Genomic DNA, 23,469 nt, shown 5'->3' with positions numbered 1-23,469 from the left:
GGCAACTCACAATGTGGCAGGCAAGCGCACGGCGGTGAAAGGTGGGAAACGCTTCCAGCACGGCGCATGTGTCCACGACGCGCGGCACTGGCCCCGGCACCGGCACCGGCACCGGGGCGCCACCGTGATACGGACGGCGCTCGTGGGACTCGGGACCGAGGAGCAAAGATGAAGCAGGTCGGTGGTGGTCGGTGTCGCAGGTGAGTCGGGGACGACATTGGTGGCGGCTGACCCTGCTATCGCATACCATTAGGTGTACCCTCTTTGTTGCCATGCCCAATGTTAGTACTACCTTGCGTTGGGTCGATCGACCGCCATGGAGCCACCTCAGCACTACCTTATTATGTGGCATGCTTGGTACAAACCTATGCGTGCGTACTGCTCCAGTCGCCGCCATGCAGGCACCCAACTCCGGGACACAGGCGCATGGCCCGTCGACGTCACACAGGCAGGCCACCACCGGCAGCCTGACAATGTTCGCCCTGGTGGCTGCAAGCTGGCTGGATGAAACATGGGGGCGCCTGCCACCTCGGTCGGCGAGAAGAACGGGACGAGCAGCCGCAGCAGCATGCGTGCAGAGTGCAGCAGCGGCACTGGGCGCCGCCTGGCCCCTGCAAAGAGAGCGCGCCGGGCCGTTGTGCGTGCGTGGGAGCGAGTGCATGCATGTACGTAGTATGCATGTATGTATGCATCGTCGCCTTATTGATTCGGAGGCGGCGCACGAGACGACGCGGCGCGGAACTCGTAGGGTTCCCCAGGGGCGGGACAAAAACACAGGACGCACGCACGCACGCACGCACGCACGCACGAGGCGGCGTCATGGATGGCGGACGGTGGAGACGCGATGGAAGTCAAGATTGAGACGGTCTGGCAGAAGCGCCGGCGCAGAGAAGTGAAGATGCACGAGGCGCTTACCAGATTCGGCAGTCGAGCACCCCCTCCCCACCACCCTCCCTCCCTCCACTGCCTCTGGAACCCCGAAAAACGAGGCGCTCGCCCGCCCCCCCCCAGCCCGCCCAGCCAGCCAGCGAAAGCCGTACGGGGGGGGGGGGGTTTGCTGTGAGCGGGCACCGAGGAGCTGGATGGAGCCCTCCATCCCAGCCGGTCGTCGAGCACCCCGTTCCGGAGCGCCGCTCGCTGCAAGCCCCCCGCGATGCGCATATAAACGGCCGGCATTCCCTCTGGCCCAACACGCCCGCCGCTCCTGAGCTGGCCAAGCTGCTAGAGGGCGCATCCCATCATCTGCATCTGCGGTGCACCAGACCGACCGACGTCCCTACTGCCCACCTAAACCGCCCATGGACCTGCTGGGCCTCCCAGCTCCATCCCGTCCAGCACGCCTCACCCGTGCCCTGCCTGTCGTCCGTTCCGTTCCGCCTGACATCATCACCACATATGCTGCTTGACTGACTGGCCTTGCCCGCCGCCGTCGTCGTCCAAGGTATGAACGGCTGACGTCCAATCCGCCGCCGTCTCGTACCTCCATCACCACCTCCGGCCACCCGGAATATTGCTTGCACGGGCGGGCTCCATCCCTTCGGCACCTGCATCTTGCAAGGCCTCTGGACACACGCCCCCCGGTCGGCCCCATCCCATTCCTTGCGTGTCCATCCACCTGCCCTGCACCACCTCCGTGTCGGCCTCCTCAACGCCTGAGGGGGGCCTATCATCGCGTCCGTCGCCTCGCCTCGCATCGGCTCGCCCGGCCTTGTCATTACGTCGCATCGCATCGCACGACATCGCACCGGGTTCATCGCCAGATTGTTCACTGCAAAGACCAGGATCGGACGCCCTGCTCGGCGTAACCGACACGAAAGCTCAATCGTGAGAGCTGAGCATCAGGAGGAGCCAGCCAGCCACCCCGCTGTTAGCAGGCCCGGCCACCCCCAAGCACTGTCCCTGGTCCCGGCCCGTCGCCACCAGTCTGGAAGTCTCAACGGCTTGAGGAAACGGGCATCTCACTGTCGCCAGGCTTGCTGTAGCTGGGCTACCTAACAAGTAACACCACACCAAGAAGAAGCCACTTACACGCAGTGCCTCCCCGTGCCAGGCCTGGTGGAGCAGCGTCACCTACTGCAGCGTCACGGCAGCGGGCACAGTCGCAACCAGGGTTGGGTTGGGGCGGGCTGTCGCAGCACTGTCGGTTCGGGTGTTTGCTAGCTGGCCCCGCCTCTCTGCGCCGTCGCGTCACCGGCGTCACCACCCCCCCGCCCACAGCAGCAGCAACAACAGCAGCAGCAGCAGCAACAACAGCAGCAGCAGCAGCAAGGACGGATCAGAGCAAGCCAGACGAGACTCAGCTTGTCGCCGACGGCGTGCAGCCTGCTGCGCAGCGCCACCCGCCGCCGTCCCTCTACAGCCTACTAAGGTACCTACCTAGTAGATTGGGACCTTTCTGGCCGCTCAGTTGCGCATTGCCCCCCCTTCCATCGACTGATCAGCTCCAGCTGCGAAGCCAGCTCAATAATAACAAGACTCGTCAACCAACACGCGCGGAAGCTCCTTGTGCGACCCCAACCCAGCACAGCCAAATTGAAGCTCCGTCCCCTCCTCTCAATCCCCTGGCCCCCCCTCCCCCAAAGCCCCTCCATCCACACAGACGCGACAAAGGGAAAAAAACCCAAAAGTAGGTAACACCGTGCCCAGTTCCCGCCAACGAGGTGGTGGCGCCGCCGCCCCGCCTTCCTGGGCACCACTTACAAAATGTCGGGAGATGATAATTCCTTCGAATACGCGCCAAAGTCGCCAGACTTGTCGTCTTTTTACTCGGGCGGCCCCACCCAACCTGCGTCGCAACTCCATCCGCCGCCTCGCGACGACCATAAATTGCACTTGCCCGCCTACGACTACGGGCCCGACCCTTCCTCCTCCTCTCATTACGCGCCGCCACCCCACGCCGCCGCCGTGCCGAGCCCGCATCAGCAGCAGCAGCAGCATCATCATCAAGAACAGCAACAACTGCAGCAGCAGCAGCACCATCCGGGAATCAAGTCCGAGTTCGCGTCGTCGTACTCACCGCCGCAGCCGCCGCACCATCTTCAGCCATCCTACTTGCCTCCCGTCTCGCAGCAGCCTGCCTCGCCGCCATACGCACTGCAAGGGCCCAATTTTCAGCAGCAATATCCGGGGCCCTACGGGCAGACGAGCAGCCACAACTTCGCGGGCCAAACTCTAGATCAGTCCGTCGCGGGGCTTGGGCTGCAACACTCCCCGCAGCAAGTGCTCTATTCTCAAGGCTCTGGGTCGCTGCCGCAGCAGGCGCCGTCCCTCAAGCTCGAGTCCGACATGCCTCCGCGTCGAGCCGCCGCGGCGCCACCGCCGCCGGCCATTGAGCCGTCACCCGTGCGGACAAAGTTTCCCACGGCCAGGATAAAGAGGATCATGCAAGCCGACGAAGAGGTAGGCAAGGTCGCCCAACAGACGCCTATTGCCGTGGGCAAGGCCCTCGAGCTCTTCATGATCCAGCTAGTGTCCAAGAGCGCCGACGTCGCTAAGGAAAAGGGGTCCAAGCGGGTCACGGCTCCCATGCTGAAGCAGGTAGTCGAGACCGACGACCAGTGGGACTTCCTCCGCGACATCGTCAGCCGCGTCGAGAACGAGAAAGAGGGCTCCAAGTCCAGGGCCAAAGCCGAGGCCGAGAGTGAGAGCGACGAGGATTTTTCGGAGCCAAAGAGGCGGAGTCGCTCCGGCGCCGGCCGCAAGAGGAAGGCTTGAGGAGCGGCTGTGGCGCGTATAACGAAGGACACGACAAGACTGATTGGCGTTGCAAGGGAAAAGGAAGGTTTACATACATTACTGGCGTTGAGGAGCAAGGAGAAGGCACGGCGCTCGAGGCACGAGCGCCTGGCTGGGATTTAGAAGTGGGATGCTTATCACCCACGAGACGGACACTGTTCCAACTGAGACGACGAGGATTTAGGAATCGATTGAAGATCTCGACCTGATCCGTGTCTATCATGTCGACTGCTAGATGGACGCATGTGAAAGCTGCCTCAATGGCAACAGGGGCCTCTGGCGAGACGGCATTAAGACCAACCGTACGCTGTCCCAACGCCGGCAGCGTAGTCGACGAATGCGTTCGACGAATAGTTTCGACGAATATCCGAGCGCCGCTCGAGTCGCTTCCTGTCACTACCCTGCTCACGCAAGGAGCTAAGATGGAGATGTTGATGGAGATGTACCCCAGAGCATGACACCGCCCCCTGTCGTGGATTGCTTATCCTCTGTTGATATTTGGGCTACAGGCCCCGAGTAAGGATGATCACTCCCTACCGGCAGATCTGCAAGGGCCGATCTTTCTGGGTTCAATTGTAGGATTCGGCCCAGGTTTGCATATACATACATCAGCAAAAGACATGACAATCAAATAGGGGTCGTTGGCTTTTTGCTTGCCAGCAACCTTTGGTGGAATACCCTCGCCTGGTAGTAATGTCATTACGCAGAAATCATGCTTGGGCGAATTGGCATTACATTATTAGTGATTAGCAGGTAGCAGTGGCGAGCGGCCCGGAAACAGCATACTAAGTTAGCATTAACACAGCACAGACACGGAATTAACACTGAAGACGGCGGCTGGCTTGTTGTCCAAGCTGGTCCATATGCAAGAGAAGTCAGGCGGGGCCCAGCTCCGTTCTGCGGAGCGCGCAGCTGCAGAGGTCGGGTCCGTCCCACGGGTCCGCCGTTGGCAGGTTGGGTAGGTACCTTGATCTACCCGCCGCCAGAGATGGAGCCTCAACTTGAAACCTGCCTACCTACCTAGAATTAAGCACCTCGGAATGGCGAGACAGAACATCCTCGTGCAGGCCTTTCACTTGCTAAGGAAGGTCGTCCCCTCGGGGGTAGGTCTAACAGATTATATATCAGATACCCGTGGGCCTCTAGTTACTAAGACGGCAAGACTACTACCTCTAGGTACCTTCAATACTGTAGCCCTGGAAGTGGTCACGCTGCAGCTGGCGACGGACCAGACGGGACCCTCCAGTGGGGTAGGGTCCCCCCTGGGCGGCCTCGCTGGCTCGCTGGAGCATCCATTGATGGAGCACGACTTGACAGCATCCATTGGAGCGCGTTGATGAGCCCGTCAAGGTCCGGCTGGGGGCCGCTACCCCCAAAGGACAGGTCGACACCAGCCAATCCAGCCCACCCGCCCGCCAAGGGCATACAGTCCCTCCACCCCCCCCGTCCCATCTCCAACCCCAAGCACCTCAAGGTCCGTGAACCCGCTTCCTGTCTCCCATCCCATCCGCAAGGTCCTTGCACGCCGCCGCCGCCGCCTTCGTCCGCCCTCCCGCAACGGCCCTCGAAAAACCGGCTCGACACCTCCAGCTGCCGGATGTCGCCCGCCGCCCTCGCGTCGTGAATCTCCACCCCCTGTCCCCGATCTCCGCGCCGCCGAGCCGTCATGCAAACGCGCTCCTCGTCGCCTGCATCTCCGCCCCGTCCCAGCTAATGAGGCACCTCATCCGCCGCCGCCGCCGCCGCCACCTCCTCCCCGACGACTCCCGTGCCTCACCGACCTCCGCCAGTCCACGCGCGACGAGCACCAATGTCGTGGGACCTGCTGCAGCGCTTCCTCGACTCCGACGTCTTCAATTCGAACCCCTTCCTCTCCGTGTCATACCTCTCGTGAGTTGCGGCTGTCCCCCGGCGTGCCGTGCCCTCCGGCATGGCCACCGCAGCATCCCGTCCCTCCTCGCTAATACGTGGCCACCCTGGGCTGGGACTCGCGCAGGCGCTACGCCGACCATGTAGGAATACACTATGTGCTGTGCAACAAGCTGCGGCAGTTCCCCTACGAGGACATTGAGTTCTTCCTGCCACAGCTATGCCACCTCATCATCAGCGTCGACAATGAGTCCATGGCCCTCGAGGAGTTTCTGCTGGACCTCTGCGAGGAGTCGGTCACGGCTGCGCTCTTGGTATGGCGATATCTCGCCCCGCGTCGCCCATTGGCGCCAACAGGGACCGACTGACCTTTGCACAGACATTCTGGCTCTTCCAGACTTACCTCCACGACCTTTCCTCGAACCCCCAAGCTGGCGCTTTCCAGACTTGTCGCCGAGTATACAACAAAGTTCAGCATATTGTGTTTGGCTTGGCGGATACTGCGCGTCACGGAAAAATCACGGAGAATGTCCTTCCGGTGACGGTTCTGTCCAGCTTCGTCCTCGCTAGTGTCGCGCTGCCAATGATACCGCAATGGGCTGGTCCTCTGGCGGTCGCGCAGGCCCGAAAACCGCGGCCTCTCGGGCACGAGACGGCCACGGAAGCCAACGATGCCCCGAAGCCCACGCGGGCCCAGACCGTGACGGCGGCCACGTCGAGGTCCAGGCGGGCCAAGGAAGTCCGCAAGTCCAGCGCACCGGACGTCAAGGGAAACGCGTCCGACACGCACCTGGCTGCGCCGCGCAGCTCGGCTCGCCACTCCACGTCGCCGGCGCCGAGGTCCAAGACGCCAACGACGGACTCAAAGAGGCCATCCGCTCTGGAACTGAAGTCTCTCGATGCTCGACTGAGCTCCGCGTCCCTTCCGCTACCGTCTCCGAGGCCCACGACGAGACCCACGACTCCCGTGTCGGCTGGCATTTCCCAACGGCAACGCGAGGGTAGTCTCAACCGCCGCCACTCGCACCACCATAAGGCAATCATCAGTGTGGACGACATGCCCCGAATACAGAAGACGAGGATGCTGAGATCACACTACTTCAGATCTCAGACCCAGTTCCTCACGGCCTTGGAAGGCATCTCGAACCGCCTTGTCATTGTCCCCAAGGCTGCTCGGATGAGTGCTCTGCGCGCTGAACTGGCGCTCATCGCTCGCGACCTGCCCGCAGAAATCGATATCCCTGTGATATGTCCGCCAACCCTGGTAAACGGGTCGCCTGGAAAGAGCCGCCACCACAGGATCGTGCGGTTGAATCCAGCGGAAGCAACCGTCCTCAACAGCGCTGAAAAGGTGCCGTATCTCATGATGGTGGAGGTGCTGCGAGACGACTTTACTTTCGATCCCGACACCCCTGACAACCAGCGGCTGCTCACCACGCTGGCAGGCGGCAACGGGACATCTCGCCGTCTCTTCGACCTGTCATCAGAAACACCAAGGCTGACACACGCAGTACGCACGCCGCCGCCCGAACCGGTCATCGACAGCGTGTTTGAGCCCACGTCGGGCGACTTGGGCAGTTCCGCTCTTCTTACTGGTGAAGAAGAGTCCCCGACCAAGTATCCTGCAAGGCACCACCAGCCACAGAGCGGCCAGCGACTGTCCAGTGGAGCTACTACCTCGTCGACAACGTTAGATGCGGCTACCCCTAGAACGTCTGGAGCTTCGCGATCCAGGTCAAGTAGCCCTGGTGGCCGTCGGAAGATGACTTTGACGCTCCCTCGCAACGCAGCTGCCGATCAGCCAGACTTTTCGGCATTGGCCACGCACATGAGGACCGCCTCCCAGATGCTGGCACAGCTCGACGCCACTAGTGGCAAGCGACCGAAGCACGAGGTGGCTGCCATCCGCGCCAAGATTATCGCCAGCATGCAGAGCCTGGAGGAGCAGAGCTTCGAGGTGGACGAGCACGGCCCAACGTTTGACACGATCATCGCCAAGACCAACACGGGGGGCGTAACACCAACCGACAACCCGGACCTCGACGCGGATGCTCCCATCGACGCTGCGCTCAACGCCAGCGCGGGTCGGGAGAGAATGGAGAACGATATCAAGACAGGTGGTGTGCAACGACGCGGCGACCGGGATGACCCTAGCGCAGCCGTCTTTGGAGAGGCGTGGGAGGCCAAGAAGGAGCGCATACGCAAGTCCTCACCGTACGGCTGGATGAAGAACTGGGATCTTGTCAGCGTGATCGTCAAGACGGGCGCGGACTTGCGGCAAGAGGCCTTTGCCTGCCAGCTCATTGACGTCTGTCACAAGATCTGGGTCGACGCGGGCGTTAACGTATGGGTCAAGCGGATGCGCATCCTGGTGACTGGTGAGTCGTCTGGCCTCATCGAGACCATTACCAACGGCGTCTCGCTCCATTCGCTCAAGCGCAGCCTGACGCTGGCCTCGGTGGAGTCGGGTCAGAATCCGCGGCAGCGCATCGCCACGCTCAAGGATCACTTCCTCAAGGCTTTTGGTCAGCCCGACAGCAAGCCGTATCGTGCCGGTGTCGACGCGTTCAAGCGATCGCTGGCTGCGTACAGCATCATCTCGTACATTCTGCAGCTCAAGGACCGCCACAACGGCAACGTCTTGATTGACAGCGAGGGCCACATCATTCACATTGATTTTGGCTTCATGCTGTCCAACTCGCCTGGCTCGGTCGGGTTCGAAGCCGCGCCGTTCAAGCTCACGCACGAGTATGTTGACGTCCTGGGTGGACTGGGGTCTCCGGACTACGACGACTACAAGAAAATGTGCAAGCAGGCTTTTCAGGGTAAGCATATGTTGATCGTGCTGATGGGCGTGCATGAGCTGATTGCAATGTTAGCCCTCCGGCGGTCCGCGGACAACATCATTGATCTCGTCGCCATGATGGGCCGTGACTCCAAGATGCCGTGCTTCGCGGTTGGCGTCTCCCACGCAACAAACACGCTGCGGCAGCGCTTCCAGCTGCACCTGAGCGCCGATGAAGCTGAGCAGTTTGTGGAGACGGACCTGATAGCCAAGTCATTTGGCAGTTACTATACACGGCTGTACGTCCTTTGTCACGGCCACCACCTCCTTGTGTGTGACGGATACTGACGCCTTGTAGTTACGACACGTTCCAATATCGCACTCAGGGCATATACTAGTTAGACGTCGCACAAGTTGTCGGGCGACGACAGCAGCGCAGAGGAGCAGATTAGCATTTGAGCGGACGGGGCACGCGGGGCATGGCAGCACTTACTGGGTAATTAGTGACTACATGAGGAACCCACGCATCTGGAGGCATATGGGTGGCGTCTCATCGGGGGGAAAAGCGGATCATGAGGATAGAGTAAGATGATGACAGTCTGCCGGAGGCACGTCGGACTGTAGGAGCAGATGTATGACGAGCATTGCCGCCCTCGCGCGATTGGAATACGAGCAGGGGTCTGCACGTGCAGAGCAGACAAAAGGGCTGGTTGGACACGCCGCTTCCATGGTTGTTGTTCTCATCATGGGAGGAAGTTTGAAGTTGACCAAGGACCATCTGTGTAAACTGTCCCGGCTACGTAGTCGCTCTCCCTCGGCCACGACAACCATGCGACACCCACCATCCCCTTTTTTGTGCCACCTACATGCACGTTTTGCATCATGACAGCACGCACTGTTGTTCATTGAGTCATGGCTGCTGTCGCTGCTCCTGCAGCATCCTGTGTCGCGCCGCGCAACCCCTCTGACCCCCCCTCCCTTTTCTAACCATATCCAAAGCGGGCGATGCGATTCACATTCACAAGTACATGTTCATCTCATCCGTCTCCTTCGCGGGGTCAAGTCACAGGTCGACAAGATACGAGCGAACGGAAACGATGGGGAACGAAACATTCATGCATGTATGTCATGGTACGCAGCCACCACCTGTATTCACACACACATTCCTAGTAGTGCGCGGTGCGGCACGCCGTGATGTGCATCATCACCCTCACCCTGCCAACTACCTTGACCCCCTCTACTTCCTCGGTATATACAACAGCAACCTCGCGGGAAAAAAAAACATGCCTCGCCACCACCACTCCGTATGGCATCGTCAGATTGTAAGCCCCTCCCCCCCCTGTTTCCACTCCTCTGCTCCGTCGTTGGTGGTCCCGCCCCCGGCCTTCGCGACTAGGACAAGTATCATGGGCCGTGTTGGGCTGCGCTGATGGCGTAGATGGCAGCGCCAGTTTAGAAAAAAAAAGGGGATGGAACTCCCCCGGCGAAAAAATGCCAAACGCATTCGTTAACGTCACAGAAACGCCGTACATGGTTTCTCGATGCGCAGAGAACTTTCAGCTCCAGCGCAGAGGTGGGTTCTTTCAGAGAGAAGAAACAAGATGCCGTCTGTCTCACTGGCGCGTGGGACGGCGTCCGCGGGAAGAACCACGCGGCTTCTAGCTCCAGCGTCCGGCCTCGCGCTCTGCCTCGAGCCGGCGCATACGGTCCTCGTCGTCGGGTCCGTCTCTCGTGTCGCTGCGCCGGCTCGTCCTGCGGCTCTTTCGACCGCCGCTGTCGTCGCCGCCGCCATCCTCGCGGCCCCTCTTGGAGCCCGCCATGTTGGCCAGTGCCATGCGCTGCGCCTCCTTCACCAGGCGCTCGCGGTTGCGCGCCTCGCGCTCGAGCGTGTGGGCGTCCTTGGGCGTCCCCGCCTTGCCGTTGCTGCCGTGGGAGCCATGTCGGTCGCGATCTGTGCGCTCGTGTGAGTTGCACGAGCCGGAACCGCGGCCGTCCAAGGCGCGGGGCCCGCTGGGCGGATCAAAGGATTTGTCTACTGTGGGTGATCTGCCGTCTGCGGACGGTCGCCGGCTGCTGCTGCCATGGCGGCTCTCCCTCTCGCGCTCGCGCTCGCGCTCGCGGCGGCGCTCCTTGCGGTCTCTGCGGTCCCTGTCGTGGTCCCTGTCTCTACCTCGGCGCCGCGACTCGTCATTGTCGCGGTCACGGTCGCGGTCACGGTCGCGGTCACGATCGCGGTCACGGTGTGAGCGGTGGCTTGACTTGTGTTGGTCGTCGTTTCGATCGCGAGGTCTGTCTCGGTCTCTGCTACCCTCGCGCTCATCCTCCCTCTCCCGATGGCTTCGTCGACTCGACTTCCTCGACTCATCCGGCGACGCGGACCGCGACTGGTCACCATGGCGGCCGTCTCTGGGCCGATGATGTTCGTGTACTTCTTCACGATATCTTCGGTCGCCCCCTCGATGCTTCTTGCGCCGGTGGGCGTCGTCGCGGTTGCCACCTTCGGCCGATTGGGACCGATGCCGCCGCTGTCTCTGCGAATTGCGGTGCTCCCGGCCAGAGCTGCGGCTGCGACTGTGACTGCGGCTTGGACTGCGGTTGCCCCTTTGGGAGTCGGGGCGAGAGTCGTCACCGGCGCCGTCCTTGGCCACTGCCTTGGCCTCATCGCCAGCCGTGCGGTCCACGGTACGCTCGTTACTGCCTTCACGGACCGATCCAGCAGGCGCGGCATGTGCGCCATCGACGGATCGGGATTTACTCCGCGCACGGCCGCTGCCCGTGACAGAATCTTTGCGCTGAGCACTTGCCGGCCCGTTTGGTGGCTGCGCGGCGCCGTCCACTTGGTAGCCGCGCGCTCGGAGATGGTGAAGGCTTGTGTTCGGAAGCCCCTGTCTCATTGCTCTGGGTCCCTTGGGTGCGTTGATGGGCACGTCTGGCGCGGTCGGGACGGGGCGCACGTTTCCAGACTGGCTGGCACGGGACACATCTCCAGCGGCATCACTGCCAAGGGTCTCACGGGAGGCTACTCCGCCGGCGTCTGCACTACCACCGTCTCCAGAGTCTTGTCCGCCGCCCTGGGTCCCTGCGCCCGCCGTCTGCCCGGACGGCGTGCCGTGCCCGTGCTCGTCTGCACTCTTGCCATCTCCCGCGGCCGAGTCGATCTGTCCTTGGGGTTGATGGCCGGCCTCCTGTTGCGGTTGGGAATAGTATCCCTGGTCCTGGTTGCCCATGCCGCCACCGCCGCCAAACTGCTGGTAGCCTCCTCGGCCATAGCCGCCGCCGCCGTAGAATCCGCGTCCTCGTCCTCGGCCGCGCCCAAAGTTGTTGCGGCGATGGTCATTGAAGTGGCCATAATTGCCAGGATTGTATCCTGCTTGGAATCCTGCGTTAAAGTTGCCAAAATCACCGGTGCCCATGCCGGGACCACTTTGATTGTAATTATTCTGGTCGAAACCCCACGACTGTGAACCGTTCCAGTTATCATTGGAGCCTTGTCCGAAACCCCCACCGAAGCCGCCCATGCCGTTCATGCCCATGCCTTGAAAGCCACCGTTCATGTACATGTTCTGCATCGTCATGGGGTCCATGCCCATTCCTGTGGGGGCGTTAGAACTCGCGGCATTTTGGAAAGCGACGCGGGCAGAAGAAGCGGGGAGGAGCGTACCCATCATGGGGAAGCCACCAAAGGCGTTGTTGCCTCCCATTCCGTTTTGCATGGCCATCATCATTTGCATCTGGTTGAAGTCGCCGCCAGGGAACATCATGTTGTTGGAGAATCCGCCGTTGGCGCCGCTGCTGTTATCGTAGTTGTTCGTCTCATCGTCTTCGTCCTCAGCTCCTCCATCTCCATCGCCGCCACTCGTGGCCAAGACCCCGCTGGGGCCCTCGTGGCCGTCAGCCGCCTCCTCGTCTTTCGCGACTTCCTGGCCCGTAGCATCAGCCGGCTCTTCGCCCTGTTCTTCAGCTGAAGCGCTGACAGTCTCGCCAGGGGCCTTGGGCTTTCCGTTTGTTAGATTTGGTGCCACCGCCTCATCAGACCAGGAGGCGCATACCTGCTCAGGCTCGCCGGCCGCGCTCGGTCGTGCTGTTTCGCTCGAGTGTGTGGTATCCGGCTGCGTATGCGATGTAGCGTTCGCATCAGGACCGGCATGTGCAGATTCCGGCAGTTGTTCGGTAACCAACGGGGGTTTCGTGCCCTCGACTGGCGTCGCGGGAGTCGCGTCTTTAGACTCTTTAGGCCGGCTCGCTTCTCTCTTCTTCTCGGCGGTGCGAAGGAATACTCGGATCGTGGTGCGGAGTGATTTGTGCGGGTTACAGTCGTCGGCAGCGAGGGGAGTGTGCTCGCAGACGGGACATGCTTGCGGAAGACTGGCTTGACCTGTACGACTGTTAGCCTAGTGACATTGTAACTTGGTCAGGAGGCACTCACAGGTCTCGCATATGGCCTGCTCGCAGCATGGCAGCCGATAGGCATTCACAGCCAGCTTGCTGCAGATGGCGCAACGCAGCTTGATAGGGATGTCGTCGGGGGCAAGGGAGCTGGACGGCGATTAGAAGACGCGAAAATCGTGGCCGCTGTGGCCAGGCAGCAACAACATACCTGATGAGCTCGGCCTGAGCCTCAGAGATGGACACGGCCATGTCGTCGGCCGCCAGGGATCCGAGTCCCTATCGCGCGTGCATGGGCGTGTTGGAAATGGGCCTGTACGCGGAGGAGGAGGAAAAATCGGGTTTTAGAGGTTGACAAAGCCGCGCCCGTGGGCTTGATGGTTCGAAACGCGTCGGGACCGTCAAACGACCGGGCAAAGGGTGATGAAGCTTTGTTGCAAACGAGGCACGGGACCTGGAAACTTTCAGAGCGATGAGGAGTTTGACGCGTGCCAGGCAAAGGTGGGTCAGCGTTGGCTGGTTGCGACGACGGTCACGTGACTACATTGTCTCCCGCCATCAGCTCCTGTGAGTGCATACTTTGTACGTATAGTATACGTCCTGCTGCGACACGGGAAACATGAGCAAGGGAATGGTTTTCATGTGAATAATTGGGAATTAAGGTGAGAAATTACTAGTTGAAGCACCGAAAAGGCGGGAAATGGCCGCCACGTCGCTTCCATGTGGCGTGCTCGAAGCTCGTCCGTCGCGGCGCAACGATGGCACAGTCCCGTCTCAGCTTGAAACTGCCTTCATTTCTAAGAATAAGCGTATCAAGGAGGTAGAACGACGAGGAGAAAAAGTGCAATGACTCCCAGAAACGCAATATTGACTCCCGAATTGCACGCCTCGGAACCAGACACACTCAAGCAGCCAACAGGACCAGGAACAGGAAGCACAGCCCGGGATCGTGCCGAAGCCGCAGGCGACAGACAACAGCACTCATCCCTCTTAGCATGCGCAGCCATCCTTGGCGCCCGCCTCTCTTGGGTTGCCCAGGTTGACCCTTTGCTCCTCTCCCGCACGGTTGCTGCCGGCCCCCGATGCAGCAGCACCCCTTGCAGATTTCAGCGACGTCTCCGGAATCGCGTTTGCGATCGCTGTGAATACTTCGGAGACGTTGTGGCCCGTCTTGGCGCTAGTCTCGAAGAAGAGAAGGCTCTCTTCCTCGGCGTAGGCCTGCGCTTCCTCGGTTGACACTTTACGAGCATCGCCGGATGCCTCGCCGTCGTCAGCGTCGTCTCCATCAGCGGCCGCTGACTCTCCTGCCAGGTCCAGCTTGTTGCCGACGAGGGCAATGACGATGCCCGGCGATGCTTGCCGTTGCAGCTCGGCGACCCAGTGTTTCGCCTTGATGAGCGAGGTGGGCTTAGTGAGATCGTAGACGACGAGAGCTGCCTGGGCGTTGCGGTAATACATGGGGGCGAGGGAGGCGAATCGCTCTTGGCCGGCCGTATCCCAGATCTCGAACTTGATCGTCCGTGTGGGAAGGTTGCACTTCTGGGTTAAAAAGGCCGCTGTGCACTGCGGGTCAGCATGTTCCGAGCGCAACAAGATGCGGCGAAGCCTGGAACGGACGTACCACCGATAGTGGGCTCCTTGTTCTCCTGAAAGTCATTGTTGACGAACCGGAGAACCAAAGATGACTGGCGCAAAGGTCAGCGGCATGTCCCAGCGATCGCATCAAGCACATGGATGCGCCATACCTTTCCCACTGCAGCTTCGCCTAGGAGCACGAGCTTGACGCTGCTGCTCGGCTTGGGGGCGTTGGAATCCGCCATGGTATCTCACGCGGCAGCTGCGGTATCTAGGGAGCGGTGACGAGGGAGGGTATCGACGGTCGGGTCAGGAGTGGGATGGCGATGGGTGCCTCTCGAGGTGGCTGCGAAGGCAATGTCGCTGCCTTGTCAGGGACGGTGTGCGCGGAGTTGTCGAAGATCGGGAAGTGGGTTGCAGTCGAAGAGGCGCAACGATGACGAGGAACGCCCAGCAGCACCACCTCAGCACAGACGCGCCGCCCTCGCCCCGTAGGCCACCTAGGTCTGGGCGGTGCTCAGCAGCGTCAGGGTGCTGCGCCGCGCCTGCAAACGGGGGGCCTGACAGTGACTGGATGGCGCCCGGCCCCACTGCCACACCTCCAGCCACCCGAACCATGTTGCACCAGACTCGACAGAACGAGAAATGACACTCTCATGGGCGGGGCGGTGCCTCGGCAAATAGTTGGGCCTGCGCCGGATAATGCCCCGCCAGCCTGGAACTAGAACGGCGGCAGAAAACCACACCGCCAAAAATTCTAAAAGCGCTGCCGCCCAGAGGACCGGTAGCAGGTCGCTATACTCCTATCGACTTGCCACCAGTTCCTGTCGCAAAAGGCTCAGATGGCACCCGGAGTCACTGCAGCGGCAATGTCTTCGAAATCGGATGCTGTCGATGCCAAGCGCCTTAAGCGCAGCCTGCTCGAAGATAGCGACTCCGACTCAGACGACGGAGGGGCCCAGATCGAGACATCCGGTTTCAAGGTCAACGAGGAGTACGCCAAGCGCTTTGAGCACAACAAGAAGCGCGAGGAGAGACATAGGTGTAAGTCAAAGTTGCCGTTCTTTTCAACGGTCATGCGTAACCATCTCTGACCACTAATCTAGTAGAGGAAAAGTACAAAAAGGACGGCCGCGGCCTCCCCCAGGATGATGACGGTTCCGACGACGAGTCATCTTCCTCAAACGAGACCGAGGATGAGGATGGGTTCCTCGCCACAGAGGACCTGGATGCTCAGATATCAGCCACGTTGAACGCCATCCGAAACAAGGACCCACGCGTCTACGACAAGAACGTCACCTTTGTCCAGTTACCCGACGACGAGGCCTTGGCCGCTAGCAAGGCTCCTAAGGAGAAGCCCGTGTTCCTGCGCGATTACCAAAGGGAGAAGCTCTTGCGTGGCGACGCGGGTGCCTCTGACGACGAGGTCGAGGATGACAAGCCCAAGACGTACACGCAAGAGCAGGACGACTTGAAGAAGTCAATTCTCTCGGAGATCAAGGCAACCAAGGAAGAGGACAGTTCCGGCGAATCCGATGACGATGATTTCATGAAAGTCAAGAAACCGGAAAAGCCGGATGCGAATGGCTTACACCCGTCGAGGAAGGCGGCGATCAAGGCGCCAGAACTGGACGTCACCAACGCCGACAAGGATCCAGAAACATTCCTCTCGAATTTCATGTCATCCCGAGCCTGGATTCCTGAAGAAGGCGGCAAGTGGAAGGCTTTCGAGTCTGATGAGGGCGAGGGCGACGATATGGCGGACGAGTGGGAGCAGGCGTACAATATGCGGTTCGAGGATCCCGCAAAGAGTAATGAGGTCCTGAAATCATACGCTCGTGACTTTACCGCTGCGAGATCGGTGCGCCGCGAGGAGAAGACGGGCAGGAAGCGCCAGAGAGAGATTGAGCGGGAGAAGAAAGAGGAGGAGAAGCGCCAAAAACGCGAGGAAAAGGCCCGGCTGCGCAAACTGAAACTCGAGGAGACCGAGGAGAAACTGCGCAAGATAAAGCAGGCCGCCGGTGCCGTTGGAAAGGAGCTCACAGAGCAGGAGTGGATGCAGTTCCTCGATGGCGCTTGGGAGAACGAAAGGTGGGAGGAAGAAATGCAAAAGCGTTTTGGCGACGAGTACTACGCCATGGAAGACGATGCCGCCAAGTCCGATGACGGAGACGAAGAGGAGGAAGGTTCCGGACAGGGCAAGAAGAAGAAGAAGGCGCCGAAGAAGCCTAAGTGGGACGACGACATCGACATCAAGGACATCATTCCCGATTTTGAGGACGAGGAAGCCAAGCCCGCCGTCAGCCTAAGCGATGAGGGCAGCCAGGGCGAGGAAGGGGACGAGCACGAAGAATCGCGGCCGTTGAAGAAGCGTAAGACTGCGGACCACAAGCGCGCCCGCCTCGAGTCCCAAAAAGCGGCGCGCAAAGAGCGTCAGAAGCTCGAGGCCCTCGTTGACTCCAAGCTGGAGCTCGAGCACCACGACGTTTTCGGCTCATCGTCCTCGGGCGGCATGGCCTTCCGCTACCGCGAGACGTCACCCCAGTCGTTCGGCATGACGCCGCGCGACATCCTGCTCGCTCCGTCGGACAAGGACCTCAACGACTACGCCGGCCTCAAGAAGCTGGCGACGTTCCGCGACCAGGAGAAGAAGCGCAGGGACAAGAAGCGTCTCGGCAAGAAGGCCCGCCTCAGGGAATGGCGGAGAGGCGTCTTCGGGAGGGAGTTTGAGCGCGAAGGCCCCACGTTTGGCTTCGAGCGCCTCCTCGCGGCGGAGGAGGGCGCCGCGGGGCCCGCGGCCGAGGGCAGCGCCTCCGCGTCGCACAAGCACGGCCAACAGCGCAAGCAAAAGACGACGGGCGATGCCGCCGCCGAGGGCGAAGAGCAGAGCAACGTTGTCGGCGAGACGGGCGGGTCGCGCAAGAAGAGAAAGAGATCCAAAGGGAAGAACAAGGTCACCGTCGACGCCTAGGCTTCTTAGAAAGGCTCTTCCTTCTCTTCTAAGAATAGCGCTCGGGGTCCTGTAGCATAGCACCGTCTCGCATGTAGTCTTTCCGCCCTCCTTACTTTGGAAAGCCACCACTGATACCAGATGCTTTGCATGTCTGCCTAGCACTCGTCGTTCACGGTGGCCTCTTCAAGCCGCATGGCGTAGTTCCAAGTATGTGTGATTTTACATTAGATTGCGCGCAACGTGTTTCTATATGCGTTACAGAGTCCACACTGTGTTCCAAGCACATAACACAAACGCGGGCTGCTGCATGGTATCACTGCTCCCCGCCATCCTCCCGTCCCCAATGCTATGGTATGTCAGGCAACGTGCTTCGCTCTGCCAAGTAGCTGCCCCCTTCTGCCTTTCCGTCGCGCTTCCTCGGAAGATCATGCCATTATTACTTTATATTGGTAGAAGGAGAAGAAGACCCCTCCGAGGGACAACCCCCCTTCTGATGCCGTAGTCCGCCACAGTTGCAGCATGGCTGTCTTTCCCAAATCTAAAGCGAGTGTCTCAACGCGTCGAGCTGGGTCTGCGTCATGATCGGACCGCCGCCGCCTCCAAAGATGTTGGCGAATGGGTCAGCGCCGCTCCCTCCATCGAGGCCCATGCTGTGGTCCACGCTGGGGGTGTCCATACCCAAAGGTATGAACCAGGCCGCCGACGGATCCGGGCCGTGGAAAGCACTCATTCCGTCGGGCGCAGGCATTTGCTGCCCTTGGACCTGCCGGCCGTTGGGGATATGATCCTCGACTTTCATGCTGCGCTGGCCGTCGCCCTTGCCTGGCACGCTGGGCCACCCGTTCATGCCGCCGCCCATGGTGGTAGTAGGACTTCCATTCACTGCCCCGACGGTGTCGATCGGGAATCCGGCAAATGACATCTGCCGGTCAAGGTGCGGCCCCAGACTTCCAGACTGCTGCGGTACGTTCATCGACAACATGTCTGCAGAGAAGAACGGGTTCTGGCCTGTCTGTCGAGAGAACTGGTCGACCTGAACTGGGCTCATTGGCGACATGGAATTGTACGTCGGGGTCTGTGTTTGCGGTACGACCAGTGGGCTGAACCCCGTTGGTCCGCTGGTTTGCCCGGCGAGAGCAGATGTAAAATGTCGCGGCGGCGGCGGCGCGGCACCATTGCTGGGGCTGCGACGTTGCCCCGCGGTATTCCTTGACACAACCTCGAGATTTTGCGCTTCCACGTTAGCCGCTGGCAATTCTCCCTGCCGTCTCGCAGCTTGTTTTGTCTTTGTTGCGGATCGCTTGTGAGGCTCCGCTGTCTGAGTCGGGGATAAGGTTGTGAAGAACTCCTCCACGGACTGGAGTTCCGGTTTCTGTTCCAGAACGCCGTCTTCGCCGGCTCGCTTTCGCTGGATCGCCGAATCAGTAAGATCGGTATCGGGCACGCCGTGTGGATACTGATTGAACCAGTCGCCATACGGAATAATGCGGGAAGCTGAAGATTCATCTCCTCGACCCGCCTGAGACGCCTCGAGCGCAGTGCGGTACTGCGTGCGAATGTTCTCCACCATCCAGTGGAACATCCCCCAGACCCTCATCATCTTGCGCAGAAACCGTATGTTGATTCCAGAATTCGTTTCTGCAGCTACCTTAGTGGCGGTAACCCCTGAGAAGATCCCCATGATGTGAATCGTGGTCGACGAAAAGGCACAATAGCCAGCAAAAGGGGCTGTGATATGGCATTGTGACTGTTCTGCATCCTTGAAGATCTCGGATATGCGGTCTGCAGCCGCAAAGGTCTTTGCGCTGACACGCGACAGGAAATCCTTTGGCGCTTCAGCACCCGCCCGACTGTTTGTAAAGGTGACGGCGGCCTGATTAAGGAAAAGCATGTTCTGCTGGATGGACAGGTGGAGTAGAAGAAACTGGCTTGCGGTGCCCTCTGTCACCCGGAGCTCGAGCGTCTGCGGTGAGTATTGCAAAGACGAAGGGAGGTTCTCAACGAATTCATCGGTGTCGTGGACAAGCGCTGCGTAATCGGAATCTTCGCTCCACATTGGATGGACATCTGACTCCCTACCTCCCTGATTGAGGTAGGTTATGATCCTACCCCAGATGGCGATAGAGCGAATGGTATAGGCTGCGACGCCCATATTGTTCTCCGCTGAGCTCGGTTGACCGTCATCCGTCGTTCCGACCGCCGATGGTGCCCCATTCAGCATCTCGGTGTGAACAGGCATGTCCAACTGGAAATACCGTTCCTTAACGGGGAGAGGGATCTTGATAGTTTCTTCATTGATGAACATGGGTCGATCGGACCCCGATGAGTTGAACCTGTCCATGAGAAAGCACGCCCACATGATTCTCCGACGGATCTCGCGGTCAATGAAGCTGAGTGGGACCTTATTGCGGCAGAGAGGGTCGAACTCCAAGTCTTTGTGCAGCTGCAGAGCGAACGCCATGCGAATCGCTTGGCCACCCAAAGCCCAGCTCCGCCCGCCGTGGCACGTACCGAACTCGTGAAGCCCTAGAATCAAAAGACATGTTAGGATTGTGATGTTGGGCCACTCGTATCTCTTGGTGCAGATATCCCGAGCTTGTGACGCCCATTCTTCACCGCGGAGGAATGGCCTTGTCGAAGGGCTGATCTTGGGGTTCGGCGTGAACCGCGCAGCAACCGCACAGACTGACAGCACCAGCACCGGGGGTAGAGTATCGTTTCTGCTTCATGTCAGTCTGGTGCGCGCACACCCTCGGCCATGCCCGGGACAGTAGAAACCTACCTCAGCCTCCGCATGTAGCTGGGTTTGTGGAGTAGATGGTATGCTTGTCCGTACACATTATCGAAGAAGACCTCGGCTAGATGTTCCTGGACTTCCTTTGGCGGCAAGGCGTCTGCACCTTCGAGTAGCAGCTTGTCTTCTTCCCCTTCTTGCGCCTCGACAGCCGACTGTTGGTCTCCAGCTTGGGGAGGCTTGGGTTTGGATGGGGCCTTTGCCCAAGCCTCCAAATCTGGGCCGAATGCCTCATCGGCGCCTCGCTTCTTGGAAAGGGGCTTGCTAGATGATTCGGTGCCTGGAATAGCCGGCTTGACGACGGCACGAGTGATGAGTGGAGTTGCTTCTTGCTCGGCCTTGGGAATGATCTTGATGATGCGCTCTTCCATACGTTTCAATCGCTTGTCGAGCATGGCCATGTAATCGGTTCGAGGTGCGGCCTTGCGCGTCGTGACCTTGTAAACGCACGGTATCCGGGATCTCAGGCAGTGTTTACAAGCGGGCTTCTCGCCGGAGCAGCGGATTTTCTTGCGCCTGCAAGCGATGCACGCAAGCGGCAGGCGCTTGCGGTCCTTGCCTGCCTTTGTCTTGAGCTCGCTCCACGCAGGGGGAGCATCTGACGTTCCGTCCTTCTTGCCGCCAAGGTCGCTGCCGTCTCCACGACTGCGACCGTGGAGGCCGAACTCATCGGTTACGGGGTCCTCGAAAGTGTTGGCCGCTGGCGAGTTCCTGTCGACTCCACCGTCGTCATCCGACTCCACGGGGCTTGATCTGTGGTTGTCCGAGTCCACAGGCAGCGACGCTGGGGGCATGGAAGCCATGGGAGCCATCGGATGGGGTTCGGGAGGCAATGTGGACGCCATGGTGTGGTGATGCGAGAACTGCGCGGCCGCAGGACCTTCGTACCCGACGTGTGACACAGCTGGCATGGACATGACATGGCTGCGCACCTGGTCCGGCAGGCCAGAGAATGAGTACGTGAGCTCGGAGAAGTGCGAAGCATCCATCATGGGCCCCGAGCCGCCGCGTATCGTGGCCCCGTCGCGCTGTGGTTGGAAGAAGGGCTGCGAAACTGCCGGGAGCCCATGCTGGGCCTGGTGCGCATGGGGCCCGACGCCTGACATGCTGGGCTCGCCAGGTGCGCCGCGGAAAGCGCACAGCACCGAAGAAATGCTGCCTTCAGAGTTAGATGTCGCTGAGAAGCCGAGGTCCTCCTGTTTCGAACCATCGACTTGCGCATACGCAGGCCGACGATGCAGGACACGTTCGCGTCGATCCGTTTTGTCTGGGCGGCGGCGGACGCGGACCGTGGACACGGTACGGCGCAGCGGCCGACCGGGGTATTCTGGGGTCAACGGCGTGGCTACGACTTATGTTCCGTCGAGCACGCCTTGCCGTCGGTCCGTCCAAGCTCCTTGCATCCAGGGCCGTGGGCAAGTTGAAGGCGAGCACAGGGCAGACGATGAGGTGAAAAGGATGAAATCAAGACAACCAGCCGGACGGCTATGGCACTCATCAGGACGGCGGGTGGAGGTGCTTGTTAAAGGTGGAGAGAATGGCTCGCAAGCAAGCAAGCAAGCATTTGGGCCAGGAGCCACACCCTCCGGCGCCGGGAGGGGAGGGACGGATGGATGGATGGATGGAAGGATGGATGGACAGACGGATGAATGACTGAACGGAGAGGTGCCAGGCCAAGCGGGCCTCCCCCCCTCCCCCTGGGCATGGCGATAAGGCTCAGTAAGGCAAAGGCGTGGCAAGGCTCATTGGTGCCCACTGCTTGAGCAGGCCGCTGCTGCACTGTGATGATATTGGCAGCAGCATACATACCCATACCTTACTTTGTACGTACCAGCCAGCAAGCAGCATGGACAGCGCTGGAGAAGCTCTCTCGCAGTCTGGCCGGCCTGGCCTGGGTTCGAAGGGGACCCGGGACTGGTGCATTGTGTGGTGGGGGGTGAACAAACTCCCCATGGAGCCGGGGTCCCGGCTCCAGGAAGAGGTGAGCGTCGGTGGAGCAGCAAGCCGTGATGAGTGGAGAAGGGTCGCCATGGCCCTGGCCGCCAGATGGGCAAGGACATGGATGCCAGGATGCCAGGGTGCCGGGGCATTTCGAGGTGAGGGATCGATGGATGCTCCCCCAGTCCCCCTCTCGCAGTCCCCAGTCCGTCCGCAGCCAACCCTCCCCCCTTTCAAGCAGGTCGCGAGTAAGTTGTAGCTTACCTACGAAGTAGTAGAGCCTCAACGGTGAACCGAGCCCGCGATGCGTGCGCTGGAACCGCCAAATGTGCGGCCCATCCACGCCGGGCGCAGTGTGTCTGCAGGAATTTGTGGCACACGCCACGCACGCTCACCCCGGAACTCCGACTTGACTGTCCTCTTGACTTGACGGCCGTCTTGATTCGCAAAACCCGGAGCTAGCGAGCGGCGAACGCACCTCTGGCGGCTCCCCCCTGTGGGGCGTGCCGATGGCATGCTGACCCCATGGACTTCGAAGTCAAAATGGCTTATTCTCGAGGCTTGGATGGATGGGCACCTCGTGCGGATGGCCTTTGCTCAACTGCGACTGACTGACCGGCCCGTCCACGTCGCCAACAGACGAAGAATGGGGAACGGATGTGTGCTGCCCAGCCGTTCTGAAACTTGCAGCTTGCAGGCCGACGACACGCTGGGCGAGCCAGCCAAGCCATCCAGCATCACGCCTCCTGTGCTGTGTTGTGTTGGGTCTGCGGCTTCCGGGCCTGACTGGCTGTTGCGCCCAAAGATGGGGGGGAGTGGCACCGCAAGGGTGTCTGTCGAACATGAACGCCTTCTCTGCTCCGGGTGTGTCCATGCCGCCATGTCTTGGTCTCACAGTCAAAAAGTGTGTTGCAGCACCGCAGGGCCCGCGAAGAGCGACTCCAGGTGCCAAGCTGCTGCTCCCCGCATCAGGGGTAGCTGGTCAGTACCCAACCGCATATGTACGTACCTACCAGTTTGTGTCACATTGAGACAGCATTTTCGGGCGGCCGCCCAACAGAGGACCGAGGGACGGGTAACTTACGGGGTAAATGCGCCGATAACGTCGCGAAGTCGTGGTAGTGTCTGCACGGGACTCACGTTGATGGTCTTTGAAAGTGGCGCGTTGCGTCGACTCTCATGTACAGTACCTCCACGCTTGGAAGCTTTCTCGTATGCATCCTTACCACATGGCATGGGGAGAGCAGATCCGTAGCGCTGCCTTGACTCGTGCCCCGCTCGCTGTCCTGGGCCAAAGACTGGACTACCTGCGGGAGAACAAAGCCGTCAACGGAATACATAGGCAACACGTGCTGAAGATGCTTCACGAACCCACGGATAGAGACCGAGCGGAGATCAATCTTCCAACTGAGGCGAAAGCCAGACGCCCACCAC

General features: G+C 60.3%; 7 protein-coding genes across 8 annotated transcripts; 3 read left to right on the top strand and 4 right to left on the bottom strand.

Moving 5' to 3' along the window:
- The first annotated feature begins 2,568 nt into the window (after positions 1–2,568).
- JDV02_007442 (uncharacterized protein) lies at positions 2,569–4,395 on the top strand. Its single transcript, XM_047988934.1, has one exon. It carries the CDS (start codon positions 2,704–2,706, stop codon positions 3,712–3,714), a length of 1,011 nt encoding a protein of 336 aa, XP_047844933.1. The 5' UTR covers positions 2,569–2,703; the 3' UTR covers positions 3,715–4,395.
- Positions 4,396–5,187: 792 nt separating this feature from the next.
- PIK1 (1-phosphatidylinositol 4-kinase) lies at positions 5,188–9,184 on the top strand. Of its 2 annotated transcripts, XM_047988932.1 has the most exons (5): positions 5,188–5,625; positions 5,732–5,918; positions 5,984–8,429; positions 8,484–8,688; positions 8,748–9,184. In XM_047988932.1, exons 1-5 carry the CDS (start codon positions 5,546–5,548, stop codon positions 8,785–8,787), a joined length of 2,958 nt encoding a protein of 985 aa, XP_047844931.1. In that variant the 5' UTR covers positions 5,188–5,545; the 3' UTR covers positions 8,788–9,184. The 2 variants fall into 2 exon arrangements, with proteins under 2 accessions (XP_047844931.1, XP_047844932.1); XM_047988933.1 differs by having other exon boundaries at positions 5,732–8,429; positions 8,748–9,155.
- A 586-nt stretch (positions 9,185–9,770) lies between these two features.
- JDV02_007440 (uncharacterized protein) lies at positions 9,771–13,237 on the bottom strand. Its single transcript, XM_047988931.1, has 5 exons — positions 12,987–13,237; positions 12,816–12,925; positions 12,439–12,764; positions 12,051–12,384; positions 9,771–11,981 (listed from the first exon to the last, which is right to left on the bottom strand). The coding sequence occupies exons 1-5, from the start codon at positions 13,025–13,027 to the stop codon at positions 10,048–10,050; spliced, it is 2,745 nt and encodes a 914-aa protein (XP_047844930.1). The 5' UTR covers positions 13,028–13,237; the 3' UTR covers positions 9,771–10,047.
- A 176-nt stretch (positions 13,238–13,413) lies between these two features.
- On the bottom strand, positions 13,414–14,776 carry VPS21 (Vacuolar protein sorting-associated protein 21). The gene is made up of 3 exons (XM_047988930.1): positions 14,521–14,776; positions 14,397–14,460; positions 13,414–14,331 (listed from the first exon to the last, which is right to left on the bottom strand). The coding sequence occupies exons 1-3, from the start codon at positions 14,593–14,595 to the stop codon at positions 13,766–13,768; spliced, it is 705 nt and encodes a 234-aa protein (XP_047844929.1). The 5' UTR covers positions 14,596–14,776; the 3' UTR covers positions 13,414–13,765.
- A 326-nt stretch (positions 14,777–15,102) lies between these two features.
- kri1 (Kinetochore protein Spc24) lies at positions 15,103–17,493 on the top strand. Its single transcript, XM_047988929.1, has 2 exons — positions 15,103–15,394; positions 15,457–17,493. The coding sequence occupies exons 1-2, from the start codon at positions 15,193–15,195 to the stop codon at positions 17,319–17,321; spliced, it is 2,067 nt and encodes a 688-aa protein (XP_047844928.1). The 5' UTR covers positions 15,103–15,192; the 3' UTR covers positions 17,322–17,493.
- Positions 17,494–17,504: 11 nt separating this feature from the next.
- On the bottom strand, positions 17,505–21,717 carry JDV02_007437 (uncharacterized protein). Its single transcript, XM_047988928.1, has 2 exons — positions 20,086–21,717; positions 17,505–20,023 (listed from the first exon to the last, which is right to left on the bottom strand). The coding sequence occupies exons 1-2, from the start codon at positions 21,201–21,203 to the stop codon at positions 17,842–17,844; spliced, it is 3,300 nt and encodes a 1,099-aa protein (XP_047844927.1). The 5' UTR covers positions 21,204–21,717; the 3' UTR covers positions 17,505–17,841.
- An 856-nt stretch (positions 21,718–22,573) lies between these two features.
- Positions 22,574–22,909, bottom strand: JDV02_007436 (uncharacterized protein; the record flags this gene model as incomplete). The annotated part of the gene is made up of 1 exon (XM_047988927.1): positions 22,574–22,909. The coding sequence occupies one exon, from the start codon at positions 22,907–22,909 to the stop codon at positions 22,574–22,576; it is 336 nt and encodes a 111-aa protein (XP_047844926.1).
- Between the last annotated feature and the right edge of the window lie 560 nt (positions 22,910–23,469).

This window comes from Purpureocillium takamizusanense, chromosome 7 (genome assembly GCF_022605165.1).
Source record: "Purpureocillium takamizusanense chromosome 7, complete sequence".
NCBI lineage: Eukaryota > Fungi > Ascomycota > Sordariomycetes > Hypocreales > Ophiocordycipitaceae > Purpureocillium > Purpureocillium takamizusanense.
The sequence above is the reverse complement of the archived record's forward strand: the minus strand, read 5'-3'. Positions and strand labels throughout refer to the sequence as shown.